The following is an 18,722-nucleotide window of genomic DNA, read 5'->3' as shown; positions in this document are numbered from 1 at the left end:
CACACACACACACACACACACACACACACACACACACACACACACACACACACACTCACACACACACTTTCCCCCTTTAGCTACATTACAATAGTCAACACTTTCCTAGGCCTTCATGTAACTAGTAGTGTTCAACTGTGCTGCTGAATATCAAACCTCAGACAGACAGTCTATCTATAGAAATGACCTATACAATTGAAAATACAGAAAAACGGTTGCAAAAAAAATAGTACAATTTGATAGGATTTGAAAGGATGGCCTTTCCTGCTTCGTAACCAGTCTGCCCTCCCTCCCTCCCCATCCCCCTTACCCATATCCCCATGCCAAGACAATGGCCATCTCTGCCCTAATAATCCACTGGCTGATTGGTCGGGCCCAGATTACCCCTGGGATACCAGCTGTCAGGAACTCACAGAGGCTCTTTACCCCAACCTACAGTCTGACATTCCTCAGTTTCCCTGTATTAATAGCTCGCCACAACTGGTACTGCGCAGGGCCAAACTCAACCCCATTGGCCCAAGAAAACAATGGAGGGAAAGGAGGAAGCAGGAAGCTGCGACTGGTCGGAGGCGATAAAGACAGATTTCAGTCCGGCCCTAACAGAAGAGAGAGGGAGGGAGAGAGGGAGAGAGGAAGAGGGAGGAAGGGAGGGAGAGAGAGGGAGAGGGCTCAGTTTAGTATTGGCCTAGTTTCTGCCACATTATGAGAACTTTTAGGCGGGTTGTTTTCCTTTCATGTTCTAAACACACTCATGTTCTGAGAGAATGGTGATGATATATTTACACAGAGAGAAGTTGTGTTGGTCTTTGATGCATGGCGCCAATGCACCTGATAACGGCAGTAGAGGAAGATAATTAACAGAGGTCTATAGCCAGACCGATAGAATCTGGACCTAAAAATGAAGTGCTTAGTGTATAGTACTGGTAACACAGAGGTCGACGTTGTAAATGAACCCTTTTATTGTCCAATTCCCCTCCTGAGGGAGACTCCAATGTCAGACCAGTCAATGACTCGTGTTACTATCGAATTAGTTCCAATATGGAGTCTTTCAGTGGACTCCCTGTCCAACACTAGTCATTATGTACTATAGCCCATGTTCTGAATGACAAGACACTCCATAGCCGTGTGGGCTGTTGTTTCAGCTGCGTTCACAACTTCATCCTGTCATGGAATCACGGTACAGTGTAACACTGAACAGATGTGGCCATGTGGACGTTTTAAACATTTGTATCACTGCTAATCATGGTTATAGACATGCAATAGTGAAGCCAAATGGTTGATGATGAATGTAGCAGACGGATTCCTAGTATACATATATACTTCATGCCTTAAAGTAATGACGGACTGTCGTTTCTCTTTGCTTATTTGAGCTGTTCTTGCCATAATATGGACTTGGTCTTTTACCAAATAGGGCTATCTTCTGTATACCACCCCTACCTTGTCACAACACAACTGATTGGCTCAAACGCATTAAGAAGGAAAGAAATTCCACAAATTAACTTTTAAGAAGGCACACCTGTTAATTGAAATGCATTCCAGTTGACTACCCCATGAAGCTGGTAGAGAGAATGCCAAGAGTGTGCAAAGCTGTCATCAAGGCAAAGGGTGGCTATTTGAAGAATTTAAAATATAAACATTATTTTTCTTTGTTTAACACTTTTTTGGTTACTACATGATTCCAAATGTGTTATTTCATAGTTTTGATGTCTTCACTCTTATTCTACATTTTAAAAAAAACTTGAATGAGTAGGTGTGTATATAGTTAGAAATTACAGGGTTGTATTTTATGAGATGGCAAACATTATTACACCATTCCTATGTTGGCCGCCATCTTGGGAAAGACCAGAAGTGAAACTTCTGAAATCTGGGAAAAGAGGGAGTCACTGGACATTGAAGAAATACACACTGATTGCGTTCAGTTTTTTAAATGTTTGATTAGGCCTACACATACACATAAATGTCATTTTCTCAAGATGCTTGATTGGTAATGAGAGTACATTACCAGTCATTCATGTTGCACATGTTCTGTATGTACAGTTGAAGTCGGAAGTTTACATACACTTAGGTTGGAGTCATTAAAACTTGTTTTTCAACCACTCCACAAATTTCTTGTTAACAAACTATAGTTTTGGCAAGTCGGTTAGGACATCTACTTTGTGCATGACACAAGTAATTTTTCCAACAATTGTTTACAGACAGATTATTTCACTTATAATTCACTGTATCACAATTCCAGTGGGTCAGAAGTTTACATACACTAAGTTGACTGTGCCTTTAAACAGCTTGGAGAATTCCAGGAAATGATGTCATGGCATTAGATTCTTCTGATAGGCTAATTGACATAATTTGAGTCAATTGGAGGTGTACCTGTGGATGTATTTCAAGGCCTACCTTCAAATTCAGTGCCTCTTTGCTTGACATCATGGGAAAATCAAAAGAAATCAGCCAAGACCTCAGAAAGAAAATTGTAGACCTCCACAAGTCTGGTTCATCCTTGGGAGCAATTTCCAAACGCCTGAAGGTACCACGTTCATCTGTACAAACAATAGTATGCAAGTATAAACACCATGGGACCACGCAGCCGTCATACCGCTCAGGAAGGAGACGCGTTCTGTCTCCTAGAGATGAATGTACTTTGGTGCGAAAAGTGCAAATCAATCCCAGAACAACAGCAAAGGACCTTGTGAAGATGCTGGAGGAAACGGGTACAAAAGTATCTATATCCACAGTAAAACAAGTCCTATATCGACATAACCTGAAATGCCACTCAGCAAGGAAGAAGCCACTGCTCCAAAACTGCCATAAAAAAGCCAGACTACGGTTTGCAACTGCACATAGGGACAAAGATTGTACTTTTTGGAGAAATGTCCTCTGGTCTGATGAAACAAAAATAGAACTGTTTGGCCATAATGACCATCGTTATGTTTGGAGGAAAAAGGTGGTGGCTTGCGAGCCGAAGAACACCATCCCAACCGTGAAGCACGGGGGTGGTAGAATCATGCTGTGGGGGTGCTTTGCTGCAGGAGGGACTGGTGCACTTTACAAAATAGATGGCATCATGAGGATGGAAAATTATGTGGATATATTGAAGCAACATCTCAAGACATCAGTCAGGAAGTTAAAGCTTGGTCGCAAATGGGTCTTCCAAATGGACAATGACCCCAAGCATACTTCCAAAGGTGTGGCAAAATGGCTTAAGGACAAGAAAGTCAAGGTATTGGAGTGGCCATCACAAAGCCCTGACCTCAATCCTATAGAAAATGTGTAGGCAGAACTGAAAAAGCGTGTGCGAGCAAGGAGGCCTACAAACCTGACTCTGTTACACCAGCTCTGTCAGGAGGAATGGGCCAAAATTCACCCAACTTATTGTGAGAAGCTTGTGGAAGGCTACCCGAAACATTTGACCTAAGTTAAACAATTTGAAGGCAATGCTACCAAATACTAATTGAGTGTATGTAAACTTCAGACCCACTGGGAATGTGATGAAAGAAATAAAAGCTTAAATAAATCATTATCTCTACTATTATTCTGACATTTCACATTCTTAAAATAAAGTGGTGATCCTAACTGACCTAAGACAGGGAATTTTTACTAGGATTAAATGTCAGGAATTGTGAAAAACTGAGTTTAAATGTATTTGGCTAAGGTGTAAACTTCTGACTTCAACTGTATTTGTCAAGAACCAATGCTCCTTATAGGAGCCAAAGGCTTAAGTTAGTAAGTCATGTTCTGTATATATGAATGAGACATTGATGTGTTTCCATCTGTTCTCCAGGCACGACAGAGCGGGTGTGTCTGATCCAGGGGACAGTGGAGGCTCTGAATGGAGTCCATAACTTCATCGCTGACAAGGTGCGGGAGATGCCGCAGAGCACCCAGAAATCAGAGCCGGTCAGCATACTGCAGCCACAGACCACCGTCAACCCTGACCGCATCAAACAGGTGAAGCCCACTACCATGATCCAAACCCCTGCCTCTTTTCTCTCAAGACCGTCTTGTGTTGAGACCAAGACTACATTCTCTCAATGGACAAATAAGAGTTCAACCTGAGAGTGTATAGTGAATGTGAAAGGGATGTTTTTGTAACTATTTTATCCCAACTGAGGCAATGAATGTGTCTGTGTGCACGTGCACGTGCATGTGTGGTTGTAGGTGTGTGTTGAGTAGGTAGGTACAATAGGTAGGTATGAATATGACTTAGCAAACTGACAATCCTGGACTGGACCATTATGGAGGAACATCAGTGCGGTAGCTGAGCCAAAATGTTGACCCCTTCGCTAGTCAGAACAAAATGGATGATTCTAATCCCAGTCATTAGTTTGTATATAGTCTCACTCCATTGTCTGTGTGTTGGCAGCTACCATCTCACAACAACGGGTGGAAGTCATTATTATTTGTCTTTCGAAGAAGGCCCAATCTAATAAATGTTTTCAGTGTGAGTTTGTGGCCAAGCTCTGATTTTGTGTCTGCATGAGGCTCGATGCAGGGAGGGAGTGTTCCCAGCTTCCATGTTAACAGACAGAAAGATACATCTTCCGGCTGTGATATAATCCACTCAGACAGGATACAGGGCCTGGGGTGTGGGGTTTCTTGCTCTTCCAGATAGGCCCCCTTAAACCCACACGTGACATAAACTATGGGTCGCTAGCCTCACTACCCTCAACCTGTCACTAGCTATCACACAGCCCAGGGTCTGGAAGGAAGCTCCCCCAGCACCACAGAGGAAGTGTGGCTCATAAGTGTTGTCCAGCTAAACACAGATGAGGTGTTAGAAGTGGCAAAGGCCATCCTCCAAAATCCACATAGTCCCACATCAGGGCTGAGACTTTCAGCTCATTTGTGCTGCGGCATTCTATCCAGATGATTTGCTCTTTCCATCACCCTCTCTCCCCTTCCACTTCCTTTAAAATCAACCATAGTGGCACCAACAAATGAAAATGACAAGACAAATTGTCACTGTATTTTGTCATACAGAACTCTATTGTTTGGCGTTTCAGAGTCCACAAGTTCATACCAACACAGAACAGGCTCAATTAGCCAAGCCATTGATTCCCCCTCCCACTCTCTTTAAGTGATTATCACTTCTGGTCACTTGATGATTGCACTCCATTGATCGTTCGGGGAGGATCTGCATTGTTTTCATCTGCAACATTGACCCTGCTCATCTATTTATCATCCCGTTAATTCAATTACCCCTTAGGACAAAGAGCACATGTTGGGTATTCATAATTCAGAACTTGAGTTATTTTCTGGTATCTGTGCTTTGTTTTCAGCCATGCTAATCCCTCATGGCGTTGTCCCTTTTGTGCTTACTGAGCAGACTCAGTGATGGCTGGCCATAACCTAAATTCGTGGAGCACAACATAAGGGACTGCCGAGGGCGGCTCCTGCTCCTTCTCCTTCCTGATTATTAATGTGTGTAATTATAGGAGTCATCAGACGAGTTACACACCTCTCAGCTGGGCAAAGAACAGTCCACTGGGAAAGAGTTACTGCAGAGTGAACACTTTGCGGTTCTGATATAGTCAGGAATTTATTAATAATAATAATAATAATAATATAATATAATAATAATATACACTTACACACACATTAGACAGGAACGCATGCACACACACACACACACACACACACACACATATATATACACTGTATCCTAGGAACACACACATACAGCACATATCCAAACTAATGCACTCTGATACACAAACCAGTACTTAAAGGAAAGATTCACTCATTTTGAATGTTATACGTTTTTTGTGCATCTCGATGCAAAACTCGTCATATCGGCTGTATTTCTGCCTGCTTGAATGGCAATTAGCTCAGATGCACATGAAAACATGAAATGACCCCGGGAATTGATAGAACATCGCTCAGATATACACTAAAACAATATAACATTCAGAATGGGTGAATCTTTCCTTTAAGCTTTAGAGTGAACTGAACGATGGATTGATGGCAGGGCCGGAAAAAGAAGCAGCTCTTATGGCATTAGATAAAGGGCAGTTATTTTAGACAGAAATAATTCCTGTGCCTCTCTTTTACTATTAATAATAATGAGTTTGAGAGTGCTGTATGGAATGATTCTGTGGGGGGAGTGAATGAGATGTAAGATGTGAAGTCATGTTACGCAACAGTTGCCAGCCTGGCTCTCTGTGAGCTACAGCCGCTAATCTCCACTAGCCAAATGGAGACAGGACAGGCAGGAGCACAGGCAACTAACAAAAAATAAAAGCTAACACCTAACTCAATCAAATCCACAGCTTTCACTCAGGACAGACAGACAGACAGGCACAAAAACCATCCACACCCACGGACACAGAATCACACTTAACATGGAGCGACGTTCAATACTCAAGCTGATACCTGGACTAATACATGACAAATTTAGCTGAAATGCTAAATAGCATTGTGGTGCTAGCTAACTTTGATCTGATCTGGCATTTCAATGCAACAACTGCCCACTATGGCGAGACTGTGACGTCTAAAATAACATGATGACAGTGAGTTGTGTCAACTTTGCACTGCACCATGCTGCCTTTGGACTCAAATGTTTTCAGAATCCTCCCTCCAGTGATTTCCTCTGGCCAACCGCAGTTTCCTGTGACCTTTCACCCCATGCAGGAACACCTGCTTCCTACTTCCTGTTATTGCCCTGTCCACACAGGAAGTAGTCCATAAATGTATAGGAAATAGGGTGTCAGGTTAACTTCGAGTTAGATGTGAGTGAGTGGAAAAATGGAAATGTGGGATATGGAATTTAAATTTCTCCCCAAATGTGTCTTTCTCCACCATCGGACACCAAAATGCACACCATGTGTAATTGCCTGTAGAGGGCTATTTGTTGTGGTACAGAAATTGTTTCATAGTTGAGTGACTATGCACAGTATAAACAATCGCTTCCCATACAACATGAGCCCTCCATCACCGCATGACCCTAACAACTCCTGAATAATGTAAAATATTCTCTGGTTTCTGTGATGATCATCTGATATAACTGAGGTTTTGTGGTCAATTACAAGGAATTGTTATTCAGGGATTTAGTTTTTTAGGTATTGAAATGTGGATTTTATTCTGGTGGGTCACAGAAACAATCATGTTTATATTCTTAACGGTTCAGAAAATCAACATGTAAGCGACCATGAAAATCCTACGCAGTAAACTAACTTTCTTTGTTCTAATCTCTTAAAAGATCTAGTAAACCATAAACCTCAACTCTTAAAATTATCACTCACTCTGTAGTGACGCAGAGGTTCTCCATTGAAATGACATAAGTGATTTCTTTAAGTGGCTGCACCATTTCAGCCCACCCTTCCCTCCACAACCCCACCAAGCCCAGTCTATTTAATTAACCAGCATCCTGAATCTAATAACTGTACTCAATAGAACAGCACACAGCGCCGGCTAATCCATACAGCCGGGCCTAACGCAGGCAGCGTGGGCCGCTCATCTCCTAAATTAAAAGTGTCATCAGGAAATTAGCTGTAACGTATTAAAAAATTAAAAACAGAGCGATGCAACATCTCCATCAACCCTCCACCCCCCCAACCGCCCCCTCTCCCTCTCTTGCCTTGTCTCAGGAGAACCGATGTCCGGCAGAAAATATTTTATGCAGTTTTTAACCTTCAGAATCATCAGCTGGCTCAGGAAAAGGTCACTTCCTCCGCCAAGTATCGATCCCATTTGTAGGAAAGCCCGGTGGAGAGAGGCACTAGAAGATATTTGTTGTCGGACAAGGATGTGCACCTGCTAATATTGGGTTAAATCTCTTAGGAAGGAAGGATGAATTTGCGACTGTGTGTATGGATGTGCGTGCGTGCTTCCGTGCATGTGTGTGTATTTGGGAGGGAGAGGTCATTTGAAGGAGAGTGTTTCATGTTTATGAATTACAGGTTTATCCATTTGCTGCTTTACAGTATGTGTGGAGAGGAATCGTAGATCAGGTTTAGATCAGGCTTTTGTGGAAGCAAAACTAACACGTCTGGTGTTAAGTTATAATTTGTATGTGTGTATGTGATATGTCCAGCATTTTAAATGTGTAGCCAAAATGTATACTTAAAAACTGGAAATCAACAAATCCTCCATCGTTAACACAATGGAAAGGTCAAATGCTTTATTTATTATCTAAATGTTGAAAGTGTGTGGGCGATGGAGAGAAACAAAATTGTGCAGTTTGAGGCCATGTAGCGGAGAGTGAAACGGGCGCTGGGGATGGGTGTGTGAGCAGGTGGGACTGGGCACGTGTGATGGCATTGATGTTTGTGTGCGTCTGTATGCTGTATGTATGTGTATGTTTTGTATTGTTATAAAAAATGTTTTAATGAAATGTGTAGCCACAATGTAATGTACTATATCTGTCTGCAAGGCTTGGACCGGGGATGGGACCAAGATGGAGGATGGAGGTCAGCAGTTGCCATGGATACTAGAAATATTCATTACTAATCCTCTTTTATTAAATATGTGTGAGAAAAGAGCAGCTTTCCTGCCCAGTGGCACACCAGTGTTCTTAGTTATTGTAATCCACTGTGACAAGGGATGTCTGTACAAACAATCAGATAAGATTGTAGTCGCCAACATTTCTCAGCGTGCCATCCATCGCCTCCTCTGGTTGGCTAGTGTTTGACATGGGCTTCCCAGCCTATCTCAAAACACACAGCCATTCCCTAGTGACTTAAAATTCTCTTATCAGCCGTGCCACAGCTCAGAATTCTTCTGTTAATGAAAGCCTTGAGGGGGCTAAGTGGACAGTGGTGTTGTATTACTTAAGGCTGAATGATACTTCCAAGCCTAAAAGCCTGAACACAGCATCAGCCCTGTTTCCATTGGAGCGGGAAGGAGAAGGTCTTCCTCTCAGTCCTCTCTCTCTCTCTCTTCACCGCTCCATGTTGTCACAGCGTGTTAGGGTCTGTGAGTGAACACGTCCTGGCGGAGCGGCCCGGCGGCCCAGCTCAGCAGCACACTGAGGCTCCTCGGTCGGACGGACGTGGCCCCACCTCAGCCCCACAAGGACAGGCTATTTTGGGCCTCATCTGCACTTGTTAGATGGAAGGCCTCATGAGGTCACTTAATGCATGATCTAGGGCCCAGGTTTGGGATCAGAGCCAGCCACAACTCTGAGCAAAGTTGTTGTGTTAGTGTGAGTGTGTATGTGTGTGCACACAGTGCCTTCGGAAAGTATTCAGACTCCTTGACTTTTTCCACATTTTGTTACGTTACAGCCTTATTCTAAAATTGATTAAATAAAAACATTTCCTCAGCAATCTACACACAATACCCCATAATGACAAAGCGAAAACGGGTTTTTTGAAATGTTAGCAAATTAATTAAAAATAAAAAACAGAATTACCTTATTTACATAAGTATTCAGACCCTTTGCTATGAGACTCGAAATTGAGCTCAGGTTTCCGTTAAGCATGCTTGAGATGTTTCTACAACTTGATTGGAGTCCACCTGTGTTAAATTCAATTGATTGGACATGATTTGGAAAGGTACACACCTGTCTATATAAGGTCCCGCAGTTGACAGTGCATGTCAGAGCAAAAACCAAGCCATGAGGTCAAAGGAATTGTCCGTAGAGCTCCAAGACAGGATTGTGTCGAGGCACAGATCTGGGGAAGGGTACCAGCAAATTTCTGCAGCATTGAAGGTCCCCAAGAACACAGTGGCCTCCATCATTCTTAAATGGAAGAAGTTTGGAACCGCCAAGACTCTTCCTAGAGCTGGCCACCCGGCCAAACTGAGCAATCGGGAGAAGGGCCTTGGTCAGGGAGGTGGCCAAGAACCCAAAGTTCACTCTGACAGAGATCTAGAGTTCCTCTGTGGAGATGGGGGAACCTTCCAGAAGGACAGCCATCTCTGCAGCACTCCACCAATCAGGCCTTAATGGCTAGACGGAAGCCACTCCTCAGTAAAAGGCACATGGCAGCCCACTTGGAGTTTGCCAAAAGGCACCTAAAGTCTCTCAGACCATGAGAAACAAGATTCTCTGGTCAAGATTAAACTCTTTGGCCTGAATGTCACCATCCCTACGGTGAAGCATGGTGGTGGCAGCATCATGCTGTGGGGATATTTTTCAGCTGCAGGGACTAGGAGACTAGTCAGGATCGAGGCAAAGATGAATGGAGTTGAAACCGCTTGGTTTCAACTCCAAGCAGGCTGACTTTGATAATGGCTGCCGTTTTACAGGCTCCTAACCAATTGTGCTATTGTGTGTGTTTTTTCACGTTATTTGTAACTTATTTTGTACATAATGTTTCTGCCACCATCTCTTATGACCGAAAATAGCTTTTGGATATCAGGACAGCGATTACTCACCTCGTACTGGACGAAGATTTTTTCTTTAATGAGTCGGAAGCGAAGGATTTACTTCAGACACCCGACAAGGCCCAAATCCCCGTCATTCGCAGGAGAAAGAAACAGAGATATCGGAGACGTAAGTCGGGGTGCCTTGTAAGGATCCGACGGCGTGTGGGTAATCTGCCTCTACCATCAGTCCTATTAGCCAACGTACAATCATTGGATAACAAAATAGATGATCACGAATATCCTACCAATGGGACATTAAAAACTGTAATATCTTATGTTTCACCGAGTTGTGGCTGAACGACGACATGGATAACATACAGCTGGTGGGGTTTACCCTGCATTGGCAAGATAGAACAGCCGCCTCCGGTAAAACAAGGGGTGGTGGTCTGTGTATATTTGTAAACAACAGCTGGTGCATGAAATCTATTATTAAGGAATTCTCTAGGTTTTGCTCGCCTGAGGTAGATTATCTCATGATAAGCTGTAGACCACACTATTTACCAAGAGAGTTTTCATCTATATTTTTCGTAGCTGTCTATTTACCACCACAAACTGATGCTGGCACTAAGACAGCACTCAATGAGCTGTATAATACAGGGAAACTTACATCCGTTTTACCTCATTTCTACCAGCATGTTAAATGTGCAACAAGAGGGAAAAAAACTAGACCACCTTTACTCCACACACAGAGATGTGTACAAAGCTCTCCCTCGCCTATTGGCAAATCTGACCATAATTATATCCTTCTGATTCCTGCTTACAAGCAAAAACTAAAGCAGGAAGGACCAATGACTCGGTCAATAAAGAAGTGGTCAGATGACGCAGATGCTAAGCTACAGATCTGGTTTGCTAGCACAGACTGGAATATGTTCCGGGATTCTTCCGATGGCATTGAGGAGTACACCACATCAGTCACTGGCTTCATCAATAAGTGCATCGATGACGTCGTCCCCACAGTGACCGTACGTACATACCCCAAGCAGAAGCCATGGATTACTGGCAACATCCGCACTGAGCTAAAGGGTAGAGCTGCCGCTTTCAAGGAGCGGGACTCTAACCCGGACGCTTATAAGAAATCCCGCTATGCCCTCAGATGAACCATCAAACAGGCAAAGCGTCAATACAGGACTAAGATTGAATCGTACTACACCTACTTTGATGCTCGTCAGATGTGTCAGGGCTTGCAAACTATTACAGACCACAAAGGGAAGCACAGCTGCGAGCTGCCCAGTGACACAAGCATACCAGACGAGCTTCGAGGCAAGCAACACTGAAGCATTCATGAGAGCATCAGCTGTTCCGGACGACTGTGTGATCACGCTCTCCGTAGCCGATGTGAGTAAGACCTTTAAACAGGTCAACATTCACAAGGCCGCAGGGCCAGACGGATTACCAGTAAGTGTACTCCGAGCATGCGCTGACCAACTTGCAAGTGTCTTCACTAACATTTTCAATCTGTCCTGACTGAGTCTGTAATACCAACATGTTTCAAGTAGACCACCATAGTCCCTGTGCCCAAGAACACTAAAGTAACCTGCCTAAATGACTACCGACCCGTAGCACTCACGTCTGTAGCCATGAAGTGCTTTGAAAGGCTGTTCATGGCTCACATCAACACCATTATCCCAGAAACCCTAGACCCCACTCCAATTTGCATACCGCCCCAAAAGATCTACAGATTATGCAATCTCTATTGCACTCCACACTGCCCTTTCCCACCTGGACAAAAGGAACACCTACATGAGAATTCTATTCATTGACTACAGCTCAGTGTTCAACACCAGTGCCCTCAAAGCTCATCACTAAGCTAAGGACCCTGGTACTAAACACCTCCCTCTGCAACTGGGCCACCCCCATGTGGTAAGGGTAGGTAACAACACATCTGCTACGCTGATCCTCAACACGGGGGCCTCTCAGAGGTGTGTGCTCAGTCCCCTCCTGTACTCCCTGTTCACCCATGACTGCATGGCCAGGCACGACTCCAACACCATTGTTAAGTTTGCCGACGACACAACAGTGGTAGGTCTGATCATCGACAACGATGAGATAGCCTATAGGGAGGAGGTCAGAGACCTGACCGTGTGGTGCCACGAAAACAACCTCTCCCTCAACGTGATCAAGACAAAGGAGATGACTGTGGACTACAGGAAAAGGAGGACCGAGCATGCCCCCATTCTCAGCGACGGGGCTGTGGTGGAGCAGGTTGAGAGATTCATGTTCCATGGTGTCCACATCACCAACAAACTATCATGGTCCAAACACACCAAGACAGTCGTGAAGAGGGCACGACAAAGCCTATTCCCCCTCAGGAGACTGAAAAGATTTGGCATGGGTCCTCAGATCCTCAAAAGGTTCTACAGCTGCACCATCGAGAGCATCCTGACTGGTTGCATCACTGCCTGGTACAGTGGCTTGCGAAAGTATTCACCCCTCTGCATTTTTCCTATTTTGTTGCCTTACAACCTGGAATTAAAATGGATTTTTGGGGGGATTTATATCATTTGATTTACACAACATGCCTACCACTTTGAAGATGCAAAATATTTTTTATTGTTAAACAAACAAGAAATAAGACAAAAAAATAGAACTTGAGCGTGCATAACTATTCACCCCCCCAAAGTCAATACTTTGTAGAGCCACCTTTTGCAGCAATTACAGCTGCAAGTCTCTTGGGGTATGTCTCTATAAGCTTGGCACATCTAGCCACTGGGATTGTTGCCTATTCTTCAAGGCAAAACTGCTCCAGCTCCTTCAAGTTGGATGGGTTCCGCTGGTGTACAGCAATCTTTAAGTCATACCACAGATTCTCAATTGGATTGAGGTCTGGCCTTTGACTAAATGTTTCCCCTTAAACCACTTGAGTGTTGCTTTAGCAGTATGTTTAGGGTCATTGTCCTGCTGGAAGGTGAACCTCCGTCCCAGTCTCAAATCTCTGGAAGACTGAAACAGGTTTCCCTCAAGAATTTCCCTGTATTTAGCGCCATCCATCATTCCTTCGATTCTGACCAGTTTCCCAGTCCCTGCCGATGAAAAACATCCCCACAGCATGATGCTGCCACCACCATGCTTCACTGTGGGGATGGTGTTCTTGGGGTGATGAGAGGTGTTGGGTTTGCGCCAGACATAGTGTTTTCCTTGATGGCCAGAAAGCTCAATTTTAGTCTCATCTGACCAGAGTACATTCTTCCATATGTTTGGGGAGTCTCCCACATGCCTTTTTTGCGAACACCAAACGTGTTTGCTTATTTTTTTCTTTAAGCAATGGCTATTTTCTGGCCGCTCTTCCCTAATGCCCAGCTCTGTGGTGTACGGCTTAAAGTGGTCCTATGGACAGATACTCCAATCTCCGCTGTGGAGCTTTGCAGCTCCTTCAGGGTTATCTTTGGTCTCTTTGTTGCCTCTCTGATTAATGCCCCGAGGACTCAAGCCACCCTAGTCATAGACTGTTCTCTCTGCTTCCGCATGGCAAGCTGAGGGAGCTGAAGGTTCGAGTTGCCAAACGTCAGCCTCGAAACCTTAATGACTTTGAGAAGACCTGCAAAGAGGCGTGGAACAAAATCCCTCCTGAGATGTGTGTAAACCTGGTGGCCAACTACAAGAAACGTCTGACCTCTGTGATTGCCAACAAGGGTTTTGCCACCAAGTACTAAGTCATGTTTTGCAGAGGGGTCAAATACTTATTTCCCTCATTAAAATGCAAATCAATTTATAACGTTTTTGACATGCGTTTTTCTGGATGTTTTTGTTGTTATTCTGTCTCTCACTGTTCAAATAAACCTAACATTAAAATTATAGACTGATCATGTCTTTGTCAGTGGGCAAACGTACAAAATCAGCAGGGGATCAGATACTTTTTTCCCTCACTGTATGTTCATGTACTATACAGTATAGTATATGTGAATATACTGACCCAAATAATTTAAGATCCTATTTTAGATCACAATCCATATCGAATGCACTTCTTTCTTAATACAGTTAAAGTGGAACTGACAGCATTTTAGCAACATGAAATCTTATTAAAATCTGTTCATATACACCTCCAGGAAGAATATGACAGCTTTTTTCTTTTTACATTTTCTGACAAGCGAGCACTTAGATATGGTCATTTTCGCAGTTTCATAAATTCATAGAATGTTTGGGAATGACGTATAATAAGGCATTTGTGAAAATTCTATAGCAGTATAGAGTGGGAGAGCGACCGTGCGTTTGGACAATTAATAACATTGAATATAGAAAAAACACAATGAATTCGCAGGCCATTGTTTTATTTGAAAAGATATGGCCCTTTATAATGTCCACTTATGTACATAGGATGCTGTATATAGCATTTTAACATATTAAAACAAAATAGATACAAATATTTGTCCAGCCTTTGATGCTTGCAGATGTGCGTAATATGCTGCGACACTAATCCAAAAGTATTTAATAGCGTAGCTATAGGTTGTTTTAACATTTAAACATGTACTGTAACATGTTTTTAGATTTTCTTGCACTGCATGGATCACCGTTGCGGTTGATTGCAGCATTGCGGTATGCTGCACTCAAAATGTCATGTAGTTGAGTAGCCAGCCTAGTCTACTGCTCAAATGTTGCATTAATAGGCCTAAATGTTTCCTCTTTGCATGGTGTTTTTGTTTTTTAGTTATTCATTGTCAAGCTTTAAAAACCGAAGCCAGACTGCAACATTTTTATTAGCCTAGCTTGACTTAGCTAGTTAGAATGTGGCATGTGTCTGCACACTTTCCCTCTGCTGCACGCTGTAAACGGGACACACGAAAGCAACGCAATTGAAGTTGAATTCACTGATGCGAACGCATCAGGCTGTAATTAGTTGATGACTCAACTGTTGACTCATTTATACTCGCTTATGTATCCTATTCGGCCCGCGGGCCTTGATACATGTGCGCTAGCCTATTATCTACGTTATGACTGACTTGTGATCATTACCCTTGCTAGTTTGATTGTATTGACATTCCCAGACTTAGTTACAGTCGTCTGTATTTGTTCAAAATATTGACTCATTGAAACTGAAACAGTGCAAACCGAAAGGGTGAAGGCAGCAAACAATGTATCAGGCCAGCTGTGATTTACATCCTGATAGCAATATTTTTTGGACTACCAAGAAAGATATTGGTGAATTATATTAATAATGCATTGAACTGCATCCATCTATTCTCTCAACCTCCTATAAAGTTGGTTTTTAAGCATAAACTGGGAATTTGATATTTTGGACTAATATTATGATTGTCTGTTTCATATCTGCAAAGTAGTTAAAACAATGTCAGTTCCACTTTAAGTCCTCCCCTCAAATACTGTATCTTTCTGTTTAGATATCAGTTCCACCCTATTGTGTTTGGCTATAGCATTAGAAAGAAAGAAAAGTCACACTCCCTTCATAACACTAGCATGTCTAAATTCAGCTTTCTTAGTGTGATAGGGAGTGAAATGGAAGGAGAATGAGTGTATTAACATTACTGACACAGGGAGGGGTTGAGATGCCAACCAGGGATAATCCTTACTGCCACCCAAAAAATTATTTAAAGAAAAAATACCATTGGTACATCAGGCTAGCGGCCCAGAGTGCAACGGCGCTCGTTCCAAGCACGCAATTCTTTTTTTATTTCATCATTTGATTTGGATTGTGCGTGAGCGGCGGGGGGGACAAAGGTCCATCACTCGGGACCCTTCTTGTCAACCTTTGGAGCGGAGCGGCTGGTCGGCTGCAGTGTGATGCTTCTGTGTTATTTTTAACCAGGGGTTTTTTCCAGCCTCAGAGCGAGAGCCACACACTGAAAGGCAGATGAGGCAGAGAGGCGCGGCTAAGCCCGGGGATCAGGAGACAGGCGATTAACCTAAAGTCTGGCGCTTAAGACTTCAAAGTACAAACAGCTCCCGCTTGCGGATCAGGCCCCGTCCACGGGATGGACAGAGGGAGCAGAGGGCAACAGTTGCTCCGTGTCCCCACACGTACGTAACTGGGGGCTGGGGAGGGCAGAGGAGGGTGGGGTGTGGTTCTGGCGTCCACAGACAATTACGCCCTTCAGGCTCCTTGCTGAAACAGTGCTATGGGGGGGTTAGGGTGAGCCTTAGCCCTTGACATAGAGAAGACATGAGCTGAGCCTCTCAGTATCCCTGAGCATGCTGAGAGAAACCAGGGGAGGGGGTGATGAACAGTGGGTGTGTAGTACTGATACAGCAATACATTCTGTTATGGACGTGATGGAAACCTGGAACCAAAAAAGAAGTGGTTTCTATATCGGGGACAGCGGCAGCCTAGCAAATGACGCTGTTTTATCTCTTTGATGGCTGTAGGCCTTGTTAACTTCTGGGGTTTGTTTTTTTGTTTTCATGTTTATCTCCGAAAGCTGGTTCTGACATATTTCCATGCCTCAGCACCGTCTGTGCCTATTATCCCAGCCCCCATCAGCCTCCTTCCTCCCCCATTCCCATTCCACACCCCAACCCACAGTACATAATGAATGACTAGCCACGGCTGATGGAACAGCAGCACGTCTCTCTCATCTCTGCTTTCTCTCTCCCTCTCCCCCTACCCTCTACCTCTCCCTCTTCTCCTTCACAACTCCCCTCTCCCCCTACCCTCTCCCTATCCTCCTTCACAACTCTTCTCTCTCTCTCTCTCTCTCTCTCTCTCTCTCTCTCTCTCTCTCTCTCTCTCTCTCTCTCTCTCTCTCTCTCTCTCTCTCTCTCTCTCTCTGTCTTTGAAGGAAGAGGAAGAAGGCTTCATTCTCAGTCTGCCTGAGCATTAGACACATTCAGCAGAATTAGCTCGGCGTATCTGTCGACGTTGCTCTATTCTTACCCCACGCTAAAGAGCCTACATTTTAATCAGCAGCTTGCTCCGACGCACAGGCCAAATGTTCTTGCCTTTAAAAAAATATATGAAAGTCAGCTATAACTCTCAGGGATGAGGACGATTATTTTAGATTAAAATGGCCGCCCATGACATGGCGAGGGAAACTCGACGGCGACCAATGAAAAAAAAAAAAGTACGCTTTAGAAACAGTGCATGTCGGGTAAAGGACTTATGAGAGAAAGACAATTACAATTTTGAACATCTATTAAATATTGAAGAGCTGAATGTGGTCCTCGAGACTCATCATTAGCAGTAATGGGTTTTATATATCGCAGCATTCAGTTATTTATTCCACTGCTTCTTCTAATCTTTAGGAGGCAAGTCCCATCTGAATCATTACACATCCAATCCAGCAACATGCAAAAGCTGTGTGTGTGTGCGTGTGTGTGTGGCGTGTGCATGTATATGTGCAATGCAGAAGATGAAAAGGATTCTTAGGAGAATCTTCTCCTCTTCCCCCTCTTTCTCTCCCCCACTCAGTTGTTTGATCCTCAAACCCATCACTAATGTGTGCTTGAATGAAAAATAGGGAAATATTTTTGCCTCAACACTGAACCACATACATTTGTATGAAATTTAGGGGGAAGGTCATGAAAAATTGGTTGTGAGAAACTGTTTGAGAAATTGCACAGAGCCAAGACCAATTTAGATGGCACTAATCCATATGGGGACTGATCAATGCCATTTTATTGTTTATTTTTCCCACACCAAAATAATCGCTCAATTCCAATGCATGATTATTCTTCATCCCTGTCACAAATAAATATGGGAAAAAAATATTTGACTACAAACACTCAAAAGTAATATTTTATATTTTATAGTTTGAAGTCAAGGCTTGATCTCCCTCTGTTTTCCCATTTCTATGTAAATTCGCTGCAGCGTACCACAGCCAGCAAGGCTACAGAATCAAGGTTACATACAGCAGCACCTCTGTAAAGAAATGTTGATGGCTTTAGGACTGCAGCAAACATTGAGAAAGTGTAAAGATCAAATCCAGCCACACAATAGGAGAGTCCATGCCAATTACTAGCCCCATACATCCCCTGTACACACACACACACACACACACACACACACACACACACGTCTCTCTCTCTCTCTCTCTCTCTCTCTCTCTCTCTCTCTCTCTCTCTCTTTGTTCCTTCCTTTCTTTGCTTTGTCCTCCTTCCAACACTCACTTGCTTTTCTTCTTTGACCATTCTGGATGGATTTTCAAATATTCAAAGAAGAGTTTTGTAACTGTTTCCACATCGCACAATATGGACATATTGTAGGTAACTAGGAGCATCCCTGTGAGACTTTATAACATAAACTCCTCTCATTTATCATCCTCACGCAGTAGGTTTATTCGTAACATTGTGTGACTTGCTTTGGTGCAAAACGACCCTTTATGACGCATTTAATGCGTCATAAATCATATGTGGTCCTTATCAAGTACTGTACTTATTAAGAAAATGAATTTTTCCCCCTCCTCACTATCTCCCCAGCTGGCAGCTTTTCTCTAAAGTTGTATGACAAAGGACAGTGAAGGTGTGCATATGTT

General features: G+C 43.4%; 1 protein-coding gene across 3 annotated transcripts in view; it reads left to right on the top strand.

Annotated features, from left to right (window-relative positions):
• Positions 1-18,722, top strand: part of LOC121562656 (RNA-binding protein Nova-1) — a 71,569-nt gene that overhangs the window by 43,178 nt on the left and 9,669 nt on the right. For all 3 annotated transcript variants that reach the window (XM_041874882.2, XM_041874877.2, XM_041874872.2), the window contains one exon: positions 3,776-3,942. In XM_041874882.2, the coding sequence (XP_041730816.1) occupies positions 3,776-3,942 (167 nt within the window). The remainder of the gene's footprint in view (positions 1-3,775; positions 3,943-18,722) is intronic.

The sequence above is a fragment of the Coregonus clupeaformis genome, chromosome 5, assembly GCF_020615455.1.
Source record: "Coregonus clupeaformis isolate EN_2021a chromosome 5, ASM2061545v1, whole genome shotgun sequence".
Taxonomy (NCBI): Eukaryota; Metazoa; Chordata; class Actinopteri; order Salmoniformes; family Salmonidae; genus Coregonus; species Coregonus clupeaformis.
Note: the sequence above shows the minus strand (reverse complement) of the source record. Positions and strands in the feature narration are given on the sequence as shown.